General features: G+C 40.6%; 1 protein-coding gene across 6 annotated transcripts in view; it reads right to left on the minus strand.

Moving 5' to 3' along the window:
- PIBF1 (progesterone immunomodulatory binding factor 1) overlaps positions 1 to 23,723 on the minus strand; it is a 237,684-nt gene that overhangs the window by 65,035 nt on the left and 148,926 nt on the right. For all 6 annotated transcript variants that reach the window (XM_070048728.1, XM_070048727.1, XM_051850615.2 and 3 more), the window contains one exon: positions 20,902 to 21,004. In XM_070048728.1, the coding sequence (XP_069904829.1) occupies positions 20,902 to 21,004 (103 nt within the window). The remainder of the gene's footprint in view (positions 1 to 20,901; positions 21,005 to 23,723) is intronic.

Genomic DNA, 23,723 nt, shown 5'->3' on the forward strand with positions numbered 1-23,723 from the left:
ACTAGAACCCGGTGTGCCAGCGCCATAAGGTGGAGGATTAGCCTAGTGAGCTGCGGCGCTGGCCTCCGTTTCTTCTTATTCTTTTTTTTTTTTTTTTTAAAGATTTATTTCATTTATTCAAAAGGCAGTCAATCAGAGAGGGAGAGATAGACAGATCTTCCATCAGTTGGTTCACTCCCCAAATGACCACAATGGCCAAGGCTGGGCCAGATCAAAGCTAGGAGCCAGAAGCTTCATCAGGGTCTTCCATGTGGGTGCAGGGGCCCAAGGACTTGAGCCATCTTCTACTGCTTTCCTATGCCATAACAGGGAGCTGGATTGGAAGTGGAGCAGCCAGGACTCGAACTGGCGCCCACATGGGATACTGGTACTTCAGGCAGTGGCTTTACCCCTACACCACAGCATTAGCCCCAAGTCTCTGCTTCTGATGCTGGCATCTGTTAGTGGGTACTGATTTCAGTCTCAGCTGTTCTGCTTCTGATCCAACTTCCTACTGATGGGCCTGGGAATGCGGTGGAAGGGTGGCCCAATACTTGGGCTCCTGCCATCCACGAGGGAGGCCAAGATGGAATTCCTGGCTCAGACCTGGCTGTTGCAGCCATTTGGGAGTGAACAAGCAGATGAAAGACTCTCTCTCTCTCTCTGTTGCTCTGCCTTTCAAATAAATAAATTCTTAAAAAAATCCTCATTTATTAAACAATAGAAATAGTGTAAGATATACCATTTTAAAGCATACTATTCAATGGCATTAAGTATATTCACAATGTTATATAGCGATCACTGCTACTTATTATCAAAACATTTTCATCAGTCCAATAGAAACCCTATACTTATTAAACTAAATTTCCCACTCCCCTCTTTCTCCAGGCTCCGGAAAGCTTTTTTTTTTTTTTTTTGACAGGCAGAGTTAGACAGTGAGAGAGAGAGAGAGAGAGAAAGGTCTTCCTTCCGTTGGTTCACCCCCCAAATGGCCATTACGGACAGTGTGCTATGCCGATCCGAAGCCAGGAGCCAGGTGCTTCCTCTTGGTCTCCCATGCAGGTGCAGGGCCCAAGCACTTGGGCCATCCTCCACTGCACTCCCGGGCCACAGCAGAGAGCTGGACTGGAAGAGGAGCAACCAGGACAGAATCTGGCACCCGACCGGGACTGGAACCCGGTGTGCCGGTGCTGCAGGTGGAGGATTAGCCTAGTGAGCTGCGGCGCTGGCCGGAAAGTTCTTATTCTGCCTTCTTTCTCTATGCACTTGCCTTTTCTAGATAACTCATGTAAGCATAAATATATATATATACACACATATGTATTTGTATATGGAATTATACACACACATAGGTCTTTTTTTTTAAACTTTTATTTAATAAATTTCGAAAGAACAACTTTTGGATTATAGCGACTTTTCCTCCCATAACGTCCCTCCCACCTGCAACCACCCCATCTCCCACTCCCTCTCCCATCCCATTCTCCATCATGATTCATTTTCAATTATCTTTATATACAGAAGATCAACCTGGTATATACAACTAAAGATTTCAACAGTTTGCCCCACACAGATACACAAAGTGTAAAGTACTGTTTGAGTAGTAGTTTTACTATTAATTCGCATAGTACAACATATTAAGGACAGAGATCCTACATGGGGAGCAATTGTACAGTGACTCCCATTGTTGATTTAACAATTGACACATAGGTCTTTATGTGTCCGCTTAGTTCACTTAGTATAATGTTTTCAAGGTTCATGTTGTTCCATATATTAGAACTTAACAGCCAGGGCTGAACCAGGCCAAAGCCTGGATCCTAGACTCAGGCATTTGAGTCATCAACTGTTGCCTCCCAGGGGACGCATTATTAGCAGGAAGCTGGATCAGAGGTGGAGGAGCCGAGGCTAAAACCAGACACTCCTATATGGGGTGCAGGAGTTCTAAGAGGCGACTTAAATGCTGTGCCAAATGTCTGCCCCCTGTTTTTTCCCACATTAATATTTTCTTTGTTAGGGGAGTAACTATTCAAGGCTCAAGTCTAAAATTCTTTCCTAAGCACCTTACATACCACTCAACCTTAATGATTTTTTTTCCCAATTTATTTTCGATCTTTTTCTCTTTAAGCAAGTGTAAAATGTATGTCACTACACGACTAAATGTTGAATTGTCAGTGTCAGTAATCGCTTCTTTGGTACATAATAAGTTCTTGAAAAACGTATTCTCAAGTTGGATTTGAAAAACTGAGCAGTCACAATGAAATTAGTCGGTATCTGTTTTAAGTGTGAAGGGACAGGAAGGTGTTTATTACACAGAACAAAATCACAGAATTCCTGACTACTCTATGATCTTTATTTGTGCTGGTGGCAATACATTTCTAGCTTTTAATTTATGCTTTAAAAGCTTTCCCTCTTTTCCCTTCAAAATTGCTAACAAGCTCAATTGAGGCTAAAGTTGTGTTTTTCTTCTGGGATAAGAAGTGATTTGTATTTGCATTATATTTATGAATCAATGTATTTGAGTTACATTTATGACATCTATACACTTCAAAAAATTAAGCCTTAGTCACATATAATTTATTTTGGCAGCCCATTTTTTCCCCCCACTCATTAAATAAAACAACATGAAGGGTCAGAAAGCAGTGTGGTGGGTACAGTGGGAGGCACAAAGAAACAAGGGTAAAGGTGAAAACATTGCTAAAGTCATCAACCAGGAGTCCAGGTGGGTATAGTGAGGAATATGAAGCCACGGAGGGGGTTAGGGGATTGTTAATCAACTGGCAGAGAATGTCTACTTGCAGGTGGGGGCCTATTTTGCAAAAGTATTTAAATAGTTCACTTCAATTACATTTGAAAATGTTCTTCTGGTTATATTAAAGCGAGTCCAGGAAAAAAATTCCTCAAAGAAAAGGAAATGGATAGTGAAAGGAAAGATTTCTTTTTTAGAGACACAACATATAACATACAGTAAAAACAGAGCCAAAGAGAAAAAAAATACCATGAATATTTTCTATGGTTTTGGTTTAAGCGTGCCTTTTCTTTTCTTTGGTAATCATTCTCTAAAATCTACTACAATGTCACTGGAATCTTATCCTCCTAAGTAACTTTATGAACATTCAACTATGCAGCTGGACAAAAATAAAACTAAGTTTTAGTAACTCGAATAACCAGTTTCTCTAGTCAATTAAATCAAACAATTGCCTTGACTTTGTTTTCACAGAACTGACCCTAACTGAATGAACTGAACTGACAAGTTGCTTTGTGTTTTAAAGTGCAGAATAGCCCATGTGTGCAGTTTGGGTGGAGCAGGGGGCAAGGGTGGCAAGGAAAGACTAAGAGCATTTACAAACTGTAGTTAACTTCAGCCTGGTATGAGCTATTGAAAACGTATCAAATCTACTTTCCACTACACACACTATTGCCTAACAACAATCTTAAGCATTTCAGTTCAACTTCTTCATGACAGCAATTATGTAAGTTAGGTTTCAGTATTATAAATAAAATAAAGGGACAAAAGCTTTACTTTCAAAGGAGTTTCTCATATACAACCCATAACTTCCCTTACTCTCTGAATAGAATTACTCTAGTGTTGTAGTTTTAGGTAAGCTTGTTGATAGGCTTAATTACCCAAAATCCAATTTCATTCCTTAGGAAAAAAATTATAAACCTTTCTTTCAATGAAAAGTGATGATAATTTCTATTTCTGAAATAAGTGTAGTTTAACAGAAAATAAGTACTCCAGTATAGTTTTAAAAGGTCTTTCTGTACCTATAACAATATTATTCAAAAAGTTTCACAATCTCTCACTTTGCCTATTGTTAGTAATCTCTTCCTTATAGGAAAGCCTTAGTAATTAGTGACTCAGGAATCATATATGCAATGAATGAGTCAGGATTAAACCCATGACACATTTTATAGAATTGTTATTCCCTTTGTTTCAATAATCTGTACATATGATTCAGAGAAAAGCCATACTTGACTAAAACATAATCATGTATTTTGTTTCAAACACTAATTTAACTTGTACTTGGATGATAATGTAAAATCACATGTTGTCTCTTAACTTTATTATTTATTTATTTATTTACAAGGCAGAGTGACAAAGAGAGGGGAGAGATAGACAAAGTATCTTTGATTTGCTGGATCACTCCCCAAATGTCTGTAAGAGCCAGGGTTAGACCAGGTAAAAGCTAGGATCCTGGAACTCCATCCATGTCTCTCACATGGTTCGCAGGAGCTCAAGTACTTAAGCCAACTTCTGCTGTATCCTAGGTACACTTAGCAGGAAGCCAGTTCAGAAGTGCAGGATAGCTGGGACTCAAACCAGGACTCTGATATAGGATGTGGGTGTTTCAAGCAGGGCCTTAACCCATTGTGCCAGAAAGCCTGCTCCTCTCTTAACATTAAAAAAAATATATAAATGTAATTTTTTTTTATTATGTCTTTCCTAAATGCGGAATTACTTTTCTTGTAGAAGCACAGAGACTCCTAGAAGTGGAACTCTTTCTCGCCAGTGACAAAATATATTCTGTTGAATAGAATTTGACATTAAGTTTCTTTCTGTATATAAAACACATATACATGATATCATATAGTAGTGACAGTTTATACTGAATCACCCACGTGTCATTGGTTAGTCTTTTTGGTTATGCTGTTGATGTCAAATGCCTACCTGCAGTCCAATATGGGTGCCACTTCAGTATTACCTGTGTGTCCACCATCACTTGGGAAAGTGTTAAAGAACCAGTCATCTCTAGAGACTACACCAGTCTTACTGAATTGAAATCTCTCAGGGTTGAGCTTCAGATTCTGATGCTCGGTGTTATTTAGAAAGCACAGTCTTGGACGTGCTGTAGGCTACTTCATCCAACTGTTTTAGTAGATAAAATCATCCTATAGGCTGAACTTACTAACCTCTCCATTAAAACCAGTTCCTTCTCTCACGTTCCCATAGGCTTAATAACATCACATTTAGTGGGTAAGATTTAACTGATAGAATTCAATCAACTAGGATCCCAGAGAAACTCTGGTGTCAGGTATAACCTCTTCGTTGCTGAGTTCTAGACAGGTCCAGGGGGTTGGAAGAGAGGGGCCAGGACTAATAAGATTGTGGTGGTACAAAGATAACCAGGCCTGGAGCAACAGCTCCCTATCAGTGTTTTTGTCAGAAAACAAATAAATAAATAAATAAAAAATAAAAAAGTATTTTATTGTTTAACAGCCAAAAGCAAGTGCATGCTACCTAGTATTACTTTATTTTTTCAAGATTTATTTATTTATTTGAAAGGAAGAAATAGAGAGAGAAGGAAGAGAGAAAGAGAGAGCCCCAAGAGAGAGAACTTCCATCTGCTGGTTCACTCCCTGAATGGCCACAATGGCCCAGGTTGGGCCAGGCCGAAGCCAGGAGCCAGGAGCCAGGAGCCAGGAGCTTCTTCTAGGGTCCAGGCATTTGGGCCATCCTCTGCTGGTTTCTCAGGTGTATTAGCAGGAGCTGGATTGGAACTGGAGAATCTGGGACGGGAACCAGTACTCATATGGATGCAGGCCCTGCAGGAGGAGGCTTAATCTTCTATGCCACGGTGCTGGCCCCAGTGCTACCTGATTATGAGCACTAGTTCTCTCTTTGAGATTCTCAAAGTATGTAACAGGGAAAATGGAAAATTTATGAGAGAAGGATGTTAAAATACTTGAGAGTAATCAGCATGGGAATTACAATATATAAGATTTATAGAGTAATATTTTTTCAAAGTGTGGTGCTGCATCAACTTTATTAGTGTTTGTTAAAAAGGTAGATTCCTGCATATCATTCTAGATCTACCTAATCCCACTCTCTGAGGGAAGACCTAGAACATATATTTATTTTTAAATTTATTTTATTCTTTGAAAGGTACACACACACACACACACACACAGATAGACAGATAGAGAGAGAGCTATTCCATCTACTACTAGCTTAATCTCCAAATGTGTACAACAGTTGGGGTTGGGCCAGGTTGAAGCCAGGAGCCTGAATCTCAATCTGGGTTTCCAATGTGTGTGGCAGGGACCTTAATACTTGGGCCACCACCTGCTGCCTCCCAGGGAGTGCATTAGCAGGAAGCTGGAATGAAAAACAGAGCTGACTTGAACTGTCCTATCTCGACACTCTGAGATGCGGGCATCCCAAGCAGTATCTTAACTACTGTGTCAAATATTGGACCAGAAACAAACATTTTATAAAGACGTATTTGCTTTTTTTGAAAGGCAGAATGATAGAGAGAGGGGAATACAGAAAGATTTTCCATTCACTGGTTCACTCTCTAAATGGCTGAAGTGGCCAGGGCTGGGCCTGACAGAAGTCAGGAACTCCATTTGGATCTTCCATGTAAGTGGCAGGGGCCCAAGTATTTGGGCCATATTCTACTGCTTTCCCAGGCACATTAGCAGGGAGCTGGATTGGAAGCAGAACAGGCAGGACTTGAACCAGTGGTCCAATATGGGATGCTGGTGTTGTTGGCAGCAGCTTAACTGTAGTGTCACAACACTGGACCCCAAAAATGTATGTTTTAAATAAGAAACTCAATGATTTTTGTTCTCATAAGTAGTGCTGAGGTCTAAGAGCAGAGTCAAGGGTTAGACACATGAGGTATTTACTTTAAAGACTTATTTATGTATCTGAAATGCAGTTAGAGAGAGAGGGGAAGACACAGAAAGAAAGGCCTTGAATCTGTGGGTTCTCTCCAAAAATGGCTGCAATGGCCAGTGCTGGGGAAGACTGAGCCAGGAGCTTCTTCTGGGTCTCCCATGCAGATGCAGGGGCCTAGACACTTGGGCCATCCTCTGTTGGTTTTCTCAGGCCATTAGCAGGGAGTTGGATTGGAAGTGGAGCAGCCGGGACTTTAACTGGTGCCCATAAGGCACAGAAGGCTGTGGCTTAACTTACTACGCCATAGTACTGACCCCGATTTTGTTGTTGTTGTTAAAGAGAGGGACTTATACTTAAAGACTGGTAGAAAATGAATGTATCAACTAATACACTAAGGAGCCACCTGAGTTAGGGAACAAGACTTAGGAAGAAAAGTGCTATAATGCAAAAAGAGAACATGATTTCTAGAATGTCTCTAATGTCAAGCCATAGATAAATCAAACTGGACGAGCACTGAGAATAAAAGTTTGTCAATTAAGAAGTCGTGCAGGACCACCGAGGAAGGGCATGGCTAATGAGAGGAGAGAAGAAATAAGCACAAAGACTGTTGAATGTTACCTATGTCAATATTCCCGCCATATATATGCTAAAATACACACATGCACATATGTACATACATATATTAAAACACATGTGGGGCTGGTGCTGTGGTGCAGCAAGTTAAAGCCGGGCCTGCAGTGCTGGCATCCCACATGGGCACAGGTTCAAGTCCCAGTTGCTTCACTTCTGATCCAACTCCCTACTAATGTGCCTGAGAAAGCAGTGGAGGATGGCCAAAGGGCTCCTGCACCCACGTGGGAGACTTGGAAGAAGCTCCTGGCTCCTGGCTCCTGATTGGGCCAGCTCCAACTGTTGTGGCCATCTGGGGAGTGAATTAACGGATGGAAAGCCTCTATTTCTGTCTCTATCTCCTTCTGTAACTCTTTCAAATAAATAAAAAATAAATCTTTAAACAGACACACACACACACATACGTACACATATTGAAAAGGGACCAAGAGAGGGAAAAAGACTAAAAGAAGAGACTGAAAAATCCTTAGGTGGAGGATGTTTGAGGAAACCAAGGGGTTTGGCTTAACTGTAATAAGGAAAGGAAACGGATACGAGAACTGATGATTTAAGGAAGTGGAAGTATCTGTAATGGAAATAATGGAAAATAGGATAGATTCTATTTACTGGGCAACAGTAGTGAGAGCATGGTTGATGTTCAAAAATAGGAATTTGCAATGCTTCCAAGCAGCACAGGTAACAGACTTCTTTAATAATTTTTCATCATGTTACCGCAAAACCAAAGAATTCTCTCTCTCATCTACCTTTTATTAAATATTTATAGAGTAACTACCTGATTATAAAATACTATACTAAAGGTAAGGATTGTCAAGAAAAGCCTGATGGATGAATTTGGTAACAAAGCAATCTAGAGGCCGGCTCATTTGGCTAATCCTCCGGCTGCGGTGCCAGCACCCCGGGTTCTAGTCCTGCTTGGGGTGCCGGATCTGTCCCGGTTGCTCCTATTCCAGGCCAGCTCTCTGCTGTGGCCCAGGAAGGCAGTGGAGGATGGCCCAAGTCCTTGGGCACTGCACCTGCATGGGAGACCAGGAGGAAGTACCTGGCTCCTGGCTTCAGATAGGTGTGGCGCCGGCCGTGGTGGCCATTTGGTGGGTGAACCAACGGAAGGAAGACCTTTCTCTCTGTCTCTCTCTCACTGTCTAACTCTGCCTGTAAAAAAAAAAAAAAAAAAAAAAAAAAGGCAATCTAGAGGGCTAATGAACTGCAATACTCAGATGGTTGATAAGTCTGTCCAAGACTGGGTAGAAGAAAACTTAAACCAGGGGGCAAGGTGGCTTGAGAGACTGGTAAAATATGAAGAGCTTATGAGGTTGGGATTCATAATGAATACCGATAAAATATAGATTTAATGGGAATGAAAGGCCTGGGGACAGCCAGAAGCACAGAGATTAGAGTCAGAGAATGGAATTTCAAGTTCAAGTGCTTCCAAATTATTTCACCTTCAAAACTACCCAAAAAGTTATTTTTGATTAGGTTCAATGGCATAACAGTACTAGTTATGTGTGTGTGTGTGTGTGTGTGTGTGTGTGTAGAACCTGTATCATGATTTGCAAACAGCTTTTAAATGAAAAATTATAGTATACAGTCAGTCCCAGGTCCATGTTAACTGAATTTTTCTAGAATTAACCATAACATAGACTTCCTGGTTTAAGCACTTGGCAAGGTTAGACTGAGCTGTTATTATTATAAAAGTGAATTTTTCTGCCCATGTAACAAATCAACCATTCATATGGAAGATAAATATATGTCCATCACCATTAAAATGCTACTTTTTGTGTAATTCTTGATCAAACAACCTCAAAAAATAAGAGACAGTGACAGTAGTTAACAACAATTTGAACATGTTGGAGGCCATTTCTGGTACTATGTGGTAATTATGCCAAACATTATCTATGATCCTTGTCTGTTCCAACAGCCTCTCCATTTTAAGTCTTATTCATAGAACTTTACCAAGCACCACTACTTTATCAACTACTCATATACATTATAATTACACAATATTATATTATATGCTGAACAGCCACAAGATATAGGAGAATGCTAGCTTCAAAAGGGGCAAATAAACTACCACATAAAATACACAGAGAAAACTCTCCCAAATTCTTCAACATTACAATGAGTAACTTCTGTTAAGAAGTTAAGCTACATGGGACCCGCACTATGGCGTAGTGGGTAAAAGCCACAGCCTGAGTGCTGGCATCCCATATGGGTGCTGGTTCAAGACCCAGCTGTCCATTTCCAATCCAGCTCTCTGCTATGGCCTGGGAAAACAGTGGAAGATGGCTCAAGTGTTTGGGTCCCTGCACTTGTGTGGGAGACCTGGAAGAAGCTCCTGGCTCCTTGCTTCATATTGGCCCAGCTCTGGCCATTGTGGCCATTTGGGGAGTGAACCAGCAGATGGAAGATGTTTCTCTCTCTGCCTCGCCTCTCCGTAACTCTGCCTTTCAAATAAATGAATAAACTTTAAAAAAGAAAAGTGAATTTACCATATTAATAGAGTTATCCTTCAGGTGCTATATTCCTGCTACTGAGAAAACTAATTTCAATGACTGCCAAACTGTAAAACTGACAAAAGGTGGTTATGATTACCTACACAGAAAATGAGTCACTGACATCCCCCTCCTTCTTTTATCTTTTTTTCTTAAAGACTTATTTATTTTATTTGAAATGCAGAGTTACTGAAATAGAGGCAGAGACAGAGAAAGATCTTCCGTCTACTGGTTTACTCCTCAAATGGCTGCAATGGCCAGATGTGGCCTGATCCAAAGCCAGGAGTCAGGAAATTCTTCCAGGTCTCCCATGCAGGTGCAGGGGCCATCTTCTGCTGCTTTCCCAGGTTCATTAGCAGGGAGCTGGATCAGAAGTGGAGCAGCTGGGACTCAAACAGGCACCTATATGGGATGCTGGTGCTACAGATGGCAGCTTAACCCACTATGCCAGAGTCGGCCACTCTTTTTAATCTTTATTTTAGAGCAGTTATAGGTTCAAAGCAAAACTGAGCAGAAAGTAAGCCTGTCTACATAGACATCGTTATCACCCAAAGTAGTTAAAATTCAAGTTCACTCTTGGTGGTATACATTCTATGGGCTGATACAGATGTATGATGACATGTATCCACCTAACTGCCCTAAAAATCCCCTGGGCTCTACCTGTTATCATTCCTTTCTCCCTGCTTCTGGCAACCATTGATATTTTTACTGTCTTCTAGTTTCATCTTTCTTGGAAAGGTACATGTTGAAATGATAACAATATGTAGCCTTTTCAGATCGTCTTTGCCAGTTTTTATTTTATGATTTTATTTATTTGAGAGGGAAGGAAGAAGGAAGAGTGAGGAAGGGGGGAGAGGGAAGGATCAGACACACACACACACAGATACAGAGGGATAGAGACAGAGAGAGAGAGGAAGAGGGGGAGGGAGAGAGTATTCCCAACCACTTGTTTACTGCTCAAATGCCTGCCCAGGTTGGGGAAGGGCTGCATAGAAGCCAGGAGCTAGGAATGCAATCAAGGTCTCCCATGTGTGTGGCAGGAGTTCAATTATTTGAGCCATCACTGGAAGGAAACTGAAGTCAGGAGCCAGAGCTTGGACTGGAACCCAGTCCAGGACAGCTGCATCTTGCTATGCTAAACCACTGCTTCTTATTTGCCCATTTTTAGTATTTACTTTTATGTTATTTTAACTGTTGATTCATTTTTATTTATTTGAATAGCAGTCTTTCTCCCCCGCCCCCACATAGAGCGTGGGAGAGATATCTTCCATCTACTGGTCCACTCTCTAAATGCCCAAAGCTAGGAGCCAGGAACTCTTATCTGGGTTCTCCACGTGGATGGCAGGAACTCAGGCCCTTGTACCATCATCTGCTCCCTCTCAAGGTGTGCGTTAGCAGCAATCAGGACAGGAAGTGGAGGCAGGACTGAAACCCTTACACTCTGGTAAGGGTTGTAGGCATGGCAACTGGTGGCTTAACTGCTGTGCTACAGTACTGGCTCATTTATTTTATTTTACATTTAACAACTGCTATTTAATTTTAAATTGTATTTGAGAGAGAGAGAGAGAGTGAGTAATCTTTGATTCATTGGTTACTCCACAAATGCCCACAACAGTCTGGGCTGTGCAGGCTAAGCCAGAAGCCTGGAACTCAGTCTGGGTCTCCCATGTGGGTGGTAGGGACTCAAGCACTTGAGCCATCATGTGCTATTTTCCAATGTGTGCATTAGCAGGAAGCTGGATTTGGAAGCAGGGCCAGGACTCAAACCCAGGCAAGCGAACATGGGATAAGGTGTCCCAAGGAGTGTCAACTGCTCTGCCAAATGTCTGTCCTTTCTTCTTTGTAAAAGCTGTTTTTTCTCCTTTGTTATCTTTTCTATTTTTTTCTTATTAGATGTTATAAAATATAATCTGTCTTAAAAAATAAAAGTAATTCACTTATTTGATCAGCAACTATTTCAGTGAAACTTGTTTTATTTGGAATTTATTAATGTTTTACAAATTGGGAACAGAGGCACAGGGAGGTTAAAGAATTTATCCAAGTATGCATAGTTAGTAACTGCCAGAACTGAGTTTTGAACCCACTGAGTTTAGCCCCAGAATTATGTGCTCAGCCAAGATTTGTTGTTACATGTCAATAACAGGAAAGAAAGCAATATTAAGTAAGAATAATACAAATTGCAAAGAGATAAGAATCTCCAACTCTCTCTCTCTCTCTCTTTTTTTTTTTTTTTGACAGGCAGAGTGGACAGTGAGAGAGAGAGAGAGAGAGAGAGACAGAGAGAAAGGTCTTCTTTTTCCGTTGGTTCACCTTCCAATGGCCGCTGTGGCCTGTGCACCGTGCTGATCTGAAGCCAGGAGCCAGGTGCTTCTCCTGGTCTCCCATGGGGTGCAGGGCCCACGCACTTGGGCCATCCTCCACTGCACTCCCGGGCCATAGCAGAGAGCTGGACTGGAAGAGGAGCGACTGGGACAGAATCCGGCACTCTGACCGGGACTAGAACCCGATGTGCTGACGCCGCAGGCGGAGGATTAGCCTATTGAGAAGCGGCGCCGGCCAAGAATCTCCATCTCTTACCACCCCCAAATAAGGAATATGGACTAAAGGGACGGCATGTGTGCTTGTATACGTGTAATATAGAAACATGATCAACTATCCACAAACATGCTTCACAGCCATTCTTCCGTAATAGACACTTTTTGATTACGTTTACCTGGCTTTCACCTATAGGTTCTTATGCCCCTTTCCTTGCCACTTTGGTCACTTCCTTTTTTAAATTTTATTTTTTAGGTATTTGAAAGGCAGTGAACCAAGGAAACAGACAGAAACAGAGAGGCCTTTCATTTGTTAATTTACTCCCCAGTATGTCCCCAATAGCCAGAGTTGGGCTAAGCTGAAACCAAGAGGCTAGAACTCAATTTGGGTCTCCTAGGAGGGTGGCAGGGATCCAACTGGTTGAGTCATCACCTGCTGACTCCCAGAGTGCACATGAGCAGGAAGTTGGAATTGGAAGAAACGATGGAACTTGAACACAGGCATTCTGATAGGGGATATGGGCGTCACAAGTGGCATCTGAATCTTTTTACTAAGTGCCTGATCCATCCTTTGGCTACTTTCAGAAGACACTCAAGAACCATGTATCCATTTTGGGTCTCCCGCATGACCATCTGACTGGGAACTATAGGCAGTATAAACTGGTCACAATCCCCTTTCTTGTGAGTCATACAACATATGTAGTTATAATTGAGCATATATTTCACTGGAAAAAATGTTTCTCCCCATCTCCAACACAAATTCCAAAGGACAGGTATTTTAGTGCCTCATTCACTGGTTATTCCCAGAATCTCTAGTGATGGCTGACATAGCAGGTGCTCAACAAATATTTGCTGAAAGAATTTGGTATCAGTATCGCCTAATACTTAACAAAACTCATTTATTAACCATACTTTATTTCTAATTCTGAGACAAACATCATGGATAGATGAAAACAATAACTTTAATTGTACAAAGAATTCTAACATAAGTCCTTTGTGTACAAAGAGGTCATAATCATCTGTATTCACTAATTAACCTCAGTATCACTAAAGATGAGGCAACTAGAAATTATGTCCCTTTTGATGTGATGTAATGTGAATTATAAAGCAATAAATATATATCACTATTCTTAGGCAATGGACACCACTCCAAATATGAGGTCAACAAAAAAAGATTTGCTTTTAGGAGGAACATTCTGGCAACAAGATAAGGGCACTTGCTCTTATGCTTGTAGAAATCATGTACTTGAACCTATTGGCAAGTATTATAAAGATTCAATCAAGTACAAACTTCCTTTTAACGCACATCATTTTCCCTGCCTGAATATACATTAGATACTCTTCTTTCAGTTTTAAAGCTTTCTAATTATTTATTTTATGTTTCTAGAGGTGTCTTCATTATTCTTACAGCAAATTCCTTTCCTGATATTCTGGAAAACTTCTATACTTCATTAACATACTTGTTGTTTACAATGAAATGGACAGAAGGAGGTGAGGCAGGGAGGGAGGGAAGAAGGAATGCAAAATGAACAGGGAAATCATCCAGACTATAGCAAGGGGCTGTGTATTAGTCTGCTTTTCATTACTGTAACAAAACACCCGAGGCAGGCCAACTTCACAGAGTAGATAGCTTATTTAGTTCACAGTCTTGGAGGCCAGATGTCCAAGCAGCATGGTGAAGTTCTAGTGAAATGCCCACCCCACCTTATGGCAACTGGCTACGGCCACGGCAATGGCAAGAGTTCATGTGAGACAAAGAGATCATATCATTAAATAGGAAGCCATAGACTGGGACCCACAGTTCCTTCTGATGGCATGTCCTCAATGACTGAAGGACCTGTCATTAGGCCCTACTTCTTACTACTTCGTAAAAGCTCCCCTACCACGCTAGGACCAAGCCTCCAACACACAAAACTCTGGGGGCACAAACTACACCCAAACCATGACAGAATAAATGTAAAGGATATCTCCCTGCTTGTTCTCAACCCTCAGTGCCTTTTCACAATGATAACCAACATCAATGATCGCTTCTGGTGTGTGTGTCATTCCAAGTATCTTCATGTATATAGCATAAGCATATATGATGTATGTGTGGGAATCCATGTCTATGCATGAATACACTTCCTTGGCAATGAAATTTTTGATCTGAACAAATAATATTGCTAGAATGTAAATCTTTGTTTATAGAAATGATTTTTAAAAATCGACTTTTGCTGCTTATTTTTGTAAACAGCATTTTCATACCTATCTAAATTTGATGGATGGTCTAGATCTACATCTAATGAATCAGCATGAAATTTACACCTATTATAAGACTGAAAAAATCTAAGCATATTTTTACAAATAACTAAGTAATACATGTGGGTTGAAATAAATGAAGACAGTTCAAAAATACCAAAGGTAAAAACTAATTGTTTCTTGCTATACCACTCCTCATCCCAGAGGTGACCACTATTAAAGAGACAAACAGGGATGGTTCTTCAAGTTATTTCTGTTCTGTTAGAATGGGCTGATGTCAACTACTAACCTCCAGAGACTCTTCTGCTGTTGTTACATAATCCTCCAATGTTCCCTGTCCTCCTTTTTAAATGTGCAGAATGTTACAGGGTGAAGTCTTTGGATTATAGCCCTTTCAGTGGCACGTCTAGGCCATCTACAACGGGCCTACGTATACTTTTTGGTGGGGAGAGAACTTGGACAGAAGGTATATACTGTGTTAATTTTCTGCCTGTAAATTTACCCAATGAAACTTATTTTGTATTTACGGTGCAGGACTAGTGGTATTTGGCATGATGTATTTTCTAATTTTTTTTCATTTTCTTTATGTTTATTTTCCCCCCCAGAAACCTTTTATTTAAGATATATAAACTTCACGCATTTCATAAGTACAAATTTAGGAACACAGTAATTCTTCCTACCCTATCCTCCCTCACACCATTTTATTTACATTTAAACAGGAATACAATCCCATTCCCTCTGCACATGTATAAGAAAGCATACATGCATACATACACATGCATATATTAAAATCAAGAGAAATAATACATGTTATTCTGAAATTCATCTTTTTTTGAAAAATTATCAGCATAGCGTGAATGTCTTTTAAGGTTAGTATACACTGATTTACTTTATTCTACTTATGTATCTTAAAGTCTCAAATCCTTTTAAGTCCAGCAATGTGGAGTTTTGTAACAAATTACCTGGATTCCACTAAGTGTCTGCTAAGTACAAAATTCCAGGCAACTGAACACTCTCATTTGGTCACTAGAGACTATGTCACATTTTTTAGATCAGCTTTCTGAAATTAAGTTAGCTGTCACAGAGAAATCTGAGCGCATACAGTAGATAATAGGGCATTTGTGAACAAGACTATGTGTTAAGACTGCAAGATCATGCCTAATGTGTCATTTGTTGTTGAATTTAGTGGGAGTTTGATATATAATTTATTTGGGGGCTGAACCAGATGATGGAAGATCTTTCTCTCTCTCTGTAACTCTGTCTCTCAAATAAATAAATAAATAAATCTAAAGGAAAAAAAAAAAAAAGGAAGTGTAAGAGCCAGAATGAAGGCTTAAGGCAGCTAAGGAAGACCAATTCTTGGTGGTAGCAATGTGACAGCTTTTATGATTCAGTCTGGATTTTCTACTGCTTAACAAACCTCTCATCAACACTCTAAACATGGTTTCTTTTCTTTTTAATTAATGAATTTATTTGAAAGAGTTACACAGAGAGAGAAGGAGAGGCAGAGAGAGAAAGGTCTTCCATCTGCTGGTTCACTCCCCAAATGTGCACAAAGGCCAAATCTGCACTGATCTAAAGCCAGGAGCCAGGAGCTTCTTCCAGGTGTCCTGTGAGGGTGCAGGGGTCCAAGGACTTGGGCCATCTTCCACTGCTTTCCCAGGCCATAGCAGAGAGCTGGATCAGAAGTGGGGCAGACGGGACTTGAACTGACGCCCATATGGGATGCTGGTACTGCAGAAGGTGGCATTACTTGCTAAGCCACAGTGCTGGCAACATGGTTTCTTGAGAACTAATGGATGTGTTTGCAACCCCCCCCCCCCCCCCCCGCCTCACACAAATTCAATTTGTCTCCTGTATACTGGATCAATTAGTGAAACAATGGTTTAAAGACACTGGATATCAAGTAATGAAGGACAGCGACCCCTGAGTCATAGAAAACAAACAAGGTGAGCCCAGTGATTACCCATTTATTGCCTAGAGAGAGTTTCTATGCTGGGATGCAGGAAAGGAAAACAAGGCAGAAGCTGCCAAATTCCCTGAGATAAGGAGTGGTTGCTAGAAGAAGAAACCGAGGTGCCATAGCTTATATAGCAGAGTGCTGAAAACAAGAGTTACAGAGAGAAAACTCTAAAAACCAATAGACAGCCCTCTCCCCCGGGTCCCAAATACTTACCTGGCACTGAACAGTACATGTGTGGAAAGAAACCACCAGAGAATGGAGTCAAATACTGACAAGATTAGCAAAAACAGCTCCTGATGCTAACAGAGGCCAGGAAAGTACCTCTTCGGATCAGCCAAAGAACACTTCATAACTTAGAGGACAAGGGATTGTGTAGTCAAAAGGGTTTTTTCACAGTATTGAGTGAAAAATTACTCTTAAAATGAATTCTTATTTTTCTACAAAGGTTTAAAAGCAAGATCTGAGAGGACCAAACTGTTTTCAAGAAACTTAAACCATCTTCCCTAACAATGCTAACAGAAACTTACAGGAATACAAAATGTTAACTACTACCATGGTAATATTCACAATGTCTGGCATCCAGCAAAAAATTCCTAGGTATGCAAAGATGGAGGACGATCTGATACATGATGAGATAAGTAAGCTTAACTGAAATGAACCAAGAAATGTCACAATGTAACTGGTACACCAGAATACCAAAAGTTATTCTAATTGTACTTCATATGTTCAAGAAAATAAGTTTAGGAATGTTAAGTAGAATGCTAGAAGATACAGAAAGAATCAAAATGAATTTCTAGAAATGGAAAACACAATATCTGAAACCACAATATTTGAAATGAAAACACACCAGATTGGATTAACAGCAGATTATATACTACGGAAGATTTATGGACTTGATGCAAAAGAAAAGATAAAAAAAAAGACTTAAAAATGAACAGAATCTCCTGTATTCTGGTGTAGGACACTTTTTTTTTTGACAGGCAGAGTGGACAGTGAGGGAGAGAGAGACAGAGAGAAAGGTCTTCCTTTACCGTTGGTTCACCCTCCAATGGCTGCTGCAGCTGGCACACCGCACTGATCTGAAGCCAGGAGCCAGGTGCTTCTCCTGGTCTCCCATGGGGTACAGGGCCCAAGCACTTGGGCCATCCTCCACTGCACTCCCTGGCCACAGCAGAGAGCTGGCCTGGAAGAGGAGCAACCAGGACAGTATCCGGCACCCTGACCGGGACTAGAACCCGGGGTGCCGGCGCCGCAGGCAGAGGATTAGCCTAGTGAGCTAAGGCACCGTCCCATGGTGTAGGACACTTTTAAACAGTCTAATATATGTGTTCTTTGAGTTTCCCAAAGGAAAGAGAAGGTAGGAGAGAAAAAATATTTGAATAAATAAAAAAAAATCTAAATTTGATGAACTCCCATATACAACCTTCAACAAAACTCAGGCACAAGAAGTATGCGGAAAATGATAGCAAGTCACATCATAATCAAATTGCTTAAAGCCAGTGACAAATCTTAAAATCAGCTAAACAAATCAGACATGTTATCTAGGAGAGAAGCAACAATTAGAATGACAGCAATATCTTGGCAGAAACTAGAAGAGTGAAGAATATCTTTTGTGTATTCACATGTGCGTGTGCGCACACACACAGGGCAAAAGAGAGAGAGAGAGAGAGAGAGAGAGAGAGAGAGAGAGAGAGAGAGATTATTATCAAATTCTTTACCCAGGAAAAGTTATCTTTCTAAAAACAAAGGTGAACCTAGCAATTTGATTCCTAGGTATACACTTTTAAGAATCGAAATCAGGTTACACCAGTATTTTGCATGTTCACAGCAACAGTATTCATAATAATCCAACAATGGAAACAACCCAAGTGTTCATCAATGAAATGAATGAACAAATTTTGGTAAATATATACAATGAATGTTATTCAGCCTTAGAAAAGAACAAAGTACTGAATACATGCTATAACGTACAAAAAACTTGAAAAACAGGAAGCTCAGTGAAAGATATCAGACACAAAGGTCACATATTGTATGATTTCATTTATATGACATATACAGAACAGGTAAATTGTAGTATAAGAAGGTAAAAAATATACAATAGCTCATTAAATTTTTAGAGATTTATTTATTTATTTGAAAGTCAGATCTACAAAGAGAGGGGGAGAGAGAGAGAGAGAGATTGATCTTCCACCCTCTGGTTCACTCCCCAGATTTCTGCCATGGCCAGGGCTGAGCCAGGCCGAAGACAGGAGTCAGGAGCTTCATCTGGGTCTCCCATATTGTAGGCAGGGGCCCAAGTACTTGAGCCGTCTTCTGCTGCTTTTCCCAGGCTATTAGCAGGGAACTGGATCTGAAATGGTGCAGCTGGGACACAAACCAGTGCACATAAGGGATGACAGCATCACAGGCAGCAACATTACCCACTATGGCACCAAGGCCATTAATTTCTAATTGTTTTACTATTATCTATGCTCTCGAGTTTATATATGTCTGTTGTTATCCGTATGGTGCACACGTTATGTAATGGTGGACTACTGAGCTACGATTCTGTGTTCAGTAACAGTATGTAAGTAGTTTGAAGTTAGCCATGGTAGGAATATTTATACCACAGAAATAAGCAAAGGCTGCAAATCAGAATCCTTCCTTACGCTCCTCTTGGAAAGCTGGATGTTAACATTTATCAGCACTGCACTGTGTCCACCCTGAGCATTAACTAAGGACCAGGTACCGCAGTAATGTAAAATATTTCTGCTTTCTTTGAAACTAGAATATAGATATCCTCCTAATTTTATAGTATTCATAAGAAGAGATAGTAAGATAAAGATAAACAAATCCTTAAGGAAAACTACACAGGAAGAATATTTAGTATATATTAATAGTATTTAAAAATCCCTTTATTGGGGCCAGTGCTGTGGTATAGCGGGTAAAGCTGCCACCTGCAGTGCCAGGCATCCCCTAGTCCTAGCTGCTCCACTTCCGATCCAGCTCTCTGGGAAAGCAGTAGAAGATGGCCCAAGTCCTTGGGCCCCTGCACCCACATGGGAGACCCAGAAGAAGCTCCTGGCTCCTGGCTTCAGATCAGCCTAGCTCCAGCCATTGCAGGCATTTGGGGAGTGAACCAGCGGATGGAAGACTTCTCTTTCTCTCTCTCTGCCTCAGTCTCTCTGTAACTCTGCCTTTCAAATAAATTTGTAAATCTTAAAAAAAAAATCCCTTTATTATAAGATAAACAACTTTTTCAAATGTCAACAGAAAAACATCTGTTAAACTACAGTTTGCAATGCTAGTTCATGTCCCAGCTGCTCCACTTTCAACCCAGTTTCCTGCTGATGCACCTGGAAAAGCAGCAGAAGATGATCCAAGTCCTTGGGCTCCTGCACCCATGTGGGCCCACTGGATGGAGTTCCAGGCTCCTGGTTTCAGCCTGGCCCAGCCCTGGCTATTGTGGTCATTTGGAGAGTCAACCAGCAGATGGAAGTGGAAGATCTCTCTCTCCCTAACTCTGCCTTTCAAATTACTATACACACACACACACACACACACACACACATATGTGTGTATATATATATAAATATACATACACACACATATAAAAAGTGTAGGAAATAAAAAGAATGTTAGTGAGGTGATGGCTTTAACTTTGTTTCACAATTCGGATTTCAAAAGTACAGAAAGATATAATTAAGAGGATTAAAAACAATAGATGGATTAAAAATGTTATGTAAGGGAGTGGGTATCTGTTCTAGTGGTTAAGATGCTTGTATCCCACACTGAAGTATATGGGTTCAGCTCTGGCTCCTGACTCCAGATGTCTGCCAATGTAGACCCCACGATGGCTCCCTTCTACCCACATGGGAGACCTAGATTGTATTCATGGTGCTGGCTCTGGCCATTGTAGGCATTTTAGGATAGATCCAGTGGATGGGAATTTTTTTCGTATGTGTGGGTCTTTCTGCTCCTCAAATAAATACATTTTTTAGAAGCTGTAGAAAATGTCCAGATATTCTTTAAATGACCTAACATATGGCTAAAGGAAATCAGAAATTTGAACCTGATTTTCTAAGTGTATGGCAAGTTGTGTTTTTAATAGCTAAGTGATTTTTCATCAAACACAGAGAAAGCAAATCTATTTGAAATGGGAGGTATTAGTGAAAAACTTAAAATGTTACCGAAATTTGCCAAGCTTGTTTTGCCGGTTGATATTCTCAGAAATCAAAGCTCTGTCTGGTCTGCATTTATACTTTGGGCATTTAATCCCCTTTTTGTTCTTAGTTTTGCCATACACTGTAAGTTGCTTTATAAGGTCTTAACATTTAATTAGTTTCATAAATTGTGAAATCATTTTGTACTAGCAAACAGCTTATTTAAAAACTCAGAAAATAAACAAAAGAGTTATGAAGAACTGAAACGAACACTGTGATTCTTTATACATTTTTTTAAGTCACTTACCTCTTGTGAAAGCTGTGTTACTTGGTCCTTTTGATGTTCCAGGTCTTTTAAAATCAACGAGTTCTGTTTTTCTAACTGAAGTACTCTTCTTGCCAAGTGGACACTAGGCCAATGAAATGAGAAAATTAAGGCTTACAAAAGTAGAATGCTATCCAAAGTTTTTAAAATGTGTTTGTGTGCTTGAAAATGGGCTGTTTCCTAATAATACTTAAATATTAACAGAAAAAATACAGAGTCAAATAATAGTCAATGGAAGACAAATACCACAACAATTAAGAATTCTGAAAGTAACATTAAAATCTCTGTAACACTAACCGTGACATGATACAGTGACTGCTACAGTAATGGTTTCTAGTCCTTGTTATAAGAGTAGAGAGTTACATTATGATACTTGTTGAAAAGACTATAATATAAAAATTTACACCTTTTCTCCATTTTAACAAAGATTTCTCAATTATAAACAAAGCAGGAAATTAGTTGAAATATGATCAAAGTTACACTTTGAGAAGCATCAGCTTTCACCTCAGACAATATAATGCACTTTTTTTTTTTTTTTTTTTGACAGGCAGAGTGGATAGTGAGAGAGAGAGACAGAGAGAAAGGTCTTCCTTTTTGCCGTTGGTTCACCCTCCAATGGCCGCCGCAGCCAGCGCTACGGCCGGTGCACCGCGCTGATCTGAAGGCAGGAGCCAGGTGCTTCTCCTGGTCTCCCATGGGGTGCAGGGCCCAAGCACTTGGGCGATCCTCCACTGCACTCCCGGGCCACAGCAGAGAGCTGGCCTGGAAGAGGAGCAACCGGGACAGAATCCGGCGCCCTGACCGGGACTAGAACCCGGTGTGCTGGCGCCGCTAGGTAAAGGATCAGCCTATTGAGCCACGGCGCCGGCCAATATAATGCATTTTATAATATAGAAAGTGAACAAATAGATTTTCTACTGAAAATGGAGATGGAATAATATCTATAAAACTTGGAGAATGTCTACAGAAAAGGGATAGATTCTAGACTAAAATAAACCACTCCTTCTGATGATCTGCATTAACTACCACTTACTGTACTGACATTTAGTATTTAAAATCACATTAGGGGTAGGCATTTGGTTAGTGGTTAAGACGCCTACCTATGTCCCATATCAGAGGACCTGGGGATACCCATTTCTGGCTTCTGATTCTAGTTTCCTGCTGAGGCAGATCCTGTGAGGCGGCAGTAATATATCATGTATTTGGGTTCTTACCACCCATATGGAGACCTGGTTCAAGTTCTTGACTTCTAGCTGACCCAGTCCTGGCTGTTGTGGGCATTTGGGGGAGTGAAACAGTGGATGGGACTGTTACCTGTCTTTCAAATAATAAAATATTAATTATGAAACATCCCAATTCTATTTCTTTTAAAAAAGTTTTATTTATTCATTTTTATTTACGTGAAAGGCAGAGTGATGGGGGGAGGAGGGAAGGAGAGAGATCGAGAGAGAGAGGGAAGAGAGAGAGAGAGGGAGGAGGGGGGAAGAGAGAGAGAGAGAGAGGGAGAGGGAGAGGGAGAGGGAGAGGCAGAGAGGGAGAGAGGGAGAGAGACTGAGACTTTCCTTCTGTTAGTTCATTGCCAAAATGCTTGCAAGAGCTGGGGCCAAAGCCAGGAGCCAGGAACTCAATCTGAATCTCCCATGTGGGTGTCAGGGACTCAAGTACTTGAGCTATTATCTACTATCTTCCCAGGATGTGCATTAGTGGGAAGATGGATTGGAAGTGAAGGTGGGACTCGAACCCATCCACTCCAATATGGGATGCAGGCATCCTGAGCAGCAGCTTAGCCTGTTGAACCGCACACCCACTCCCAACTCTTATTTCCAAGAAACAATTTTAAGGAAAAAACTGCTTCAGCTATGAAATCATTCCTTCTAACCACTGGAAGAAAAACTGGCATTATTATTTAAAGAACAGCTAATAAAGTTGAAAAGAACTATCATTCCAAGAATTTCTCTGTATTTCCAATAACTTAAAACTTTCATATGTATCACATATTCAAGTTCCATATTAATCTATAAAATGTAGAATGTATGGAATCCAAGAAGACAGTAAGGTTTATAATGACAAGTAAAATATCTTTGCTCTAAATAAAATTGTAGTTCAAAAAAAATTCTATTGTATTTTTTAACATTTCCTCACATCAGATTAAGGAATGTAGAAAAACTTCTGGAAATACTAATAAATATCATTTTACACAGCTATTTTAAAAAAAATGGTTATTCCAAGTAAAAATAGATTAGTTCTGATAAAAATTTACTTGAGGGTTTGTTGATTCTATTCTTTCAACTGGCATAATATTTTGCCTTAATAATCAACTGTAGGGACCAGCATTGTGGTACAGTAGGTGAGGCTGCTTCCTGCATCCCATGTTGGTGCCAGTATGAGTCCTGGTTGCTCCACTTCCTATCCAGCTCCCTGCTAATGTGCCTGGGAAAGCAGCAGAAGTCCAAGTAGTTGGGCCCAGGTTTCTGGCTTCAGCATGGCCCAACCAGGGCCACTGTGGCCATTGGGAAAGTGAACCAGTATATAGAAGGTCTTTCTCCCTCTGTCTCTCCCTCTCTTTATCACTGCCTTCCTTTTCTTTCTTTTTTTTTTTTTTTTTTATTTGACAGGTAGAGTTATAGACAGTGAGAGAGAGAGAGACAGACAGACAGAAAGGTCTTCCTTCCGTTGGTTCACTCCCCAAATGGCCGCCACGGCCAGTGCTGCGCTGATCCGAAGCCAGGAGCCAGGTGCTTCTCCTGGTCTCCCATGCAGGTACAGAGGCCCAAGTACTTGGGCCACCTTCCACTGCCCTCCCG

Source organism: Oryctolagus cuniculus, chromosome 9, assembly GCF_964237555.1.
Source record: "Oryctolagus cuniculus chromosome 9, mOryCun1.1, whole genome shotgun sequence".
Classification (NCBI taxonomy): Eukaryota; Metazoa; Chordata; class Mammalia; order Lagomorpha; family Leporidae; genus Oryctolagus; species Oryctolagus cuniculus.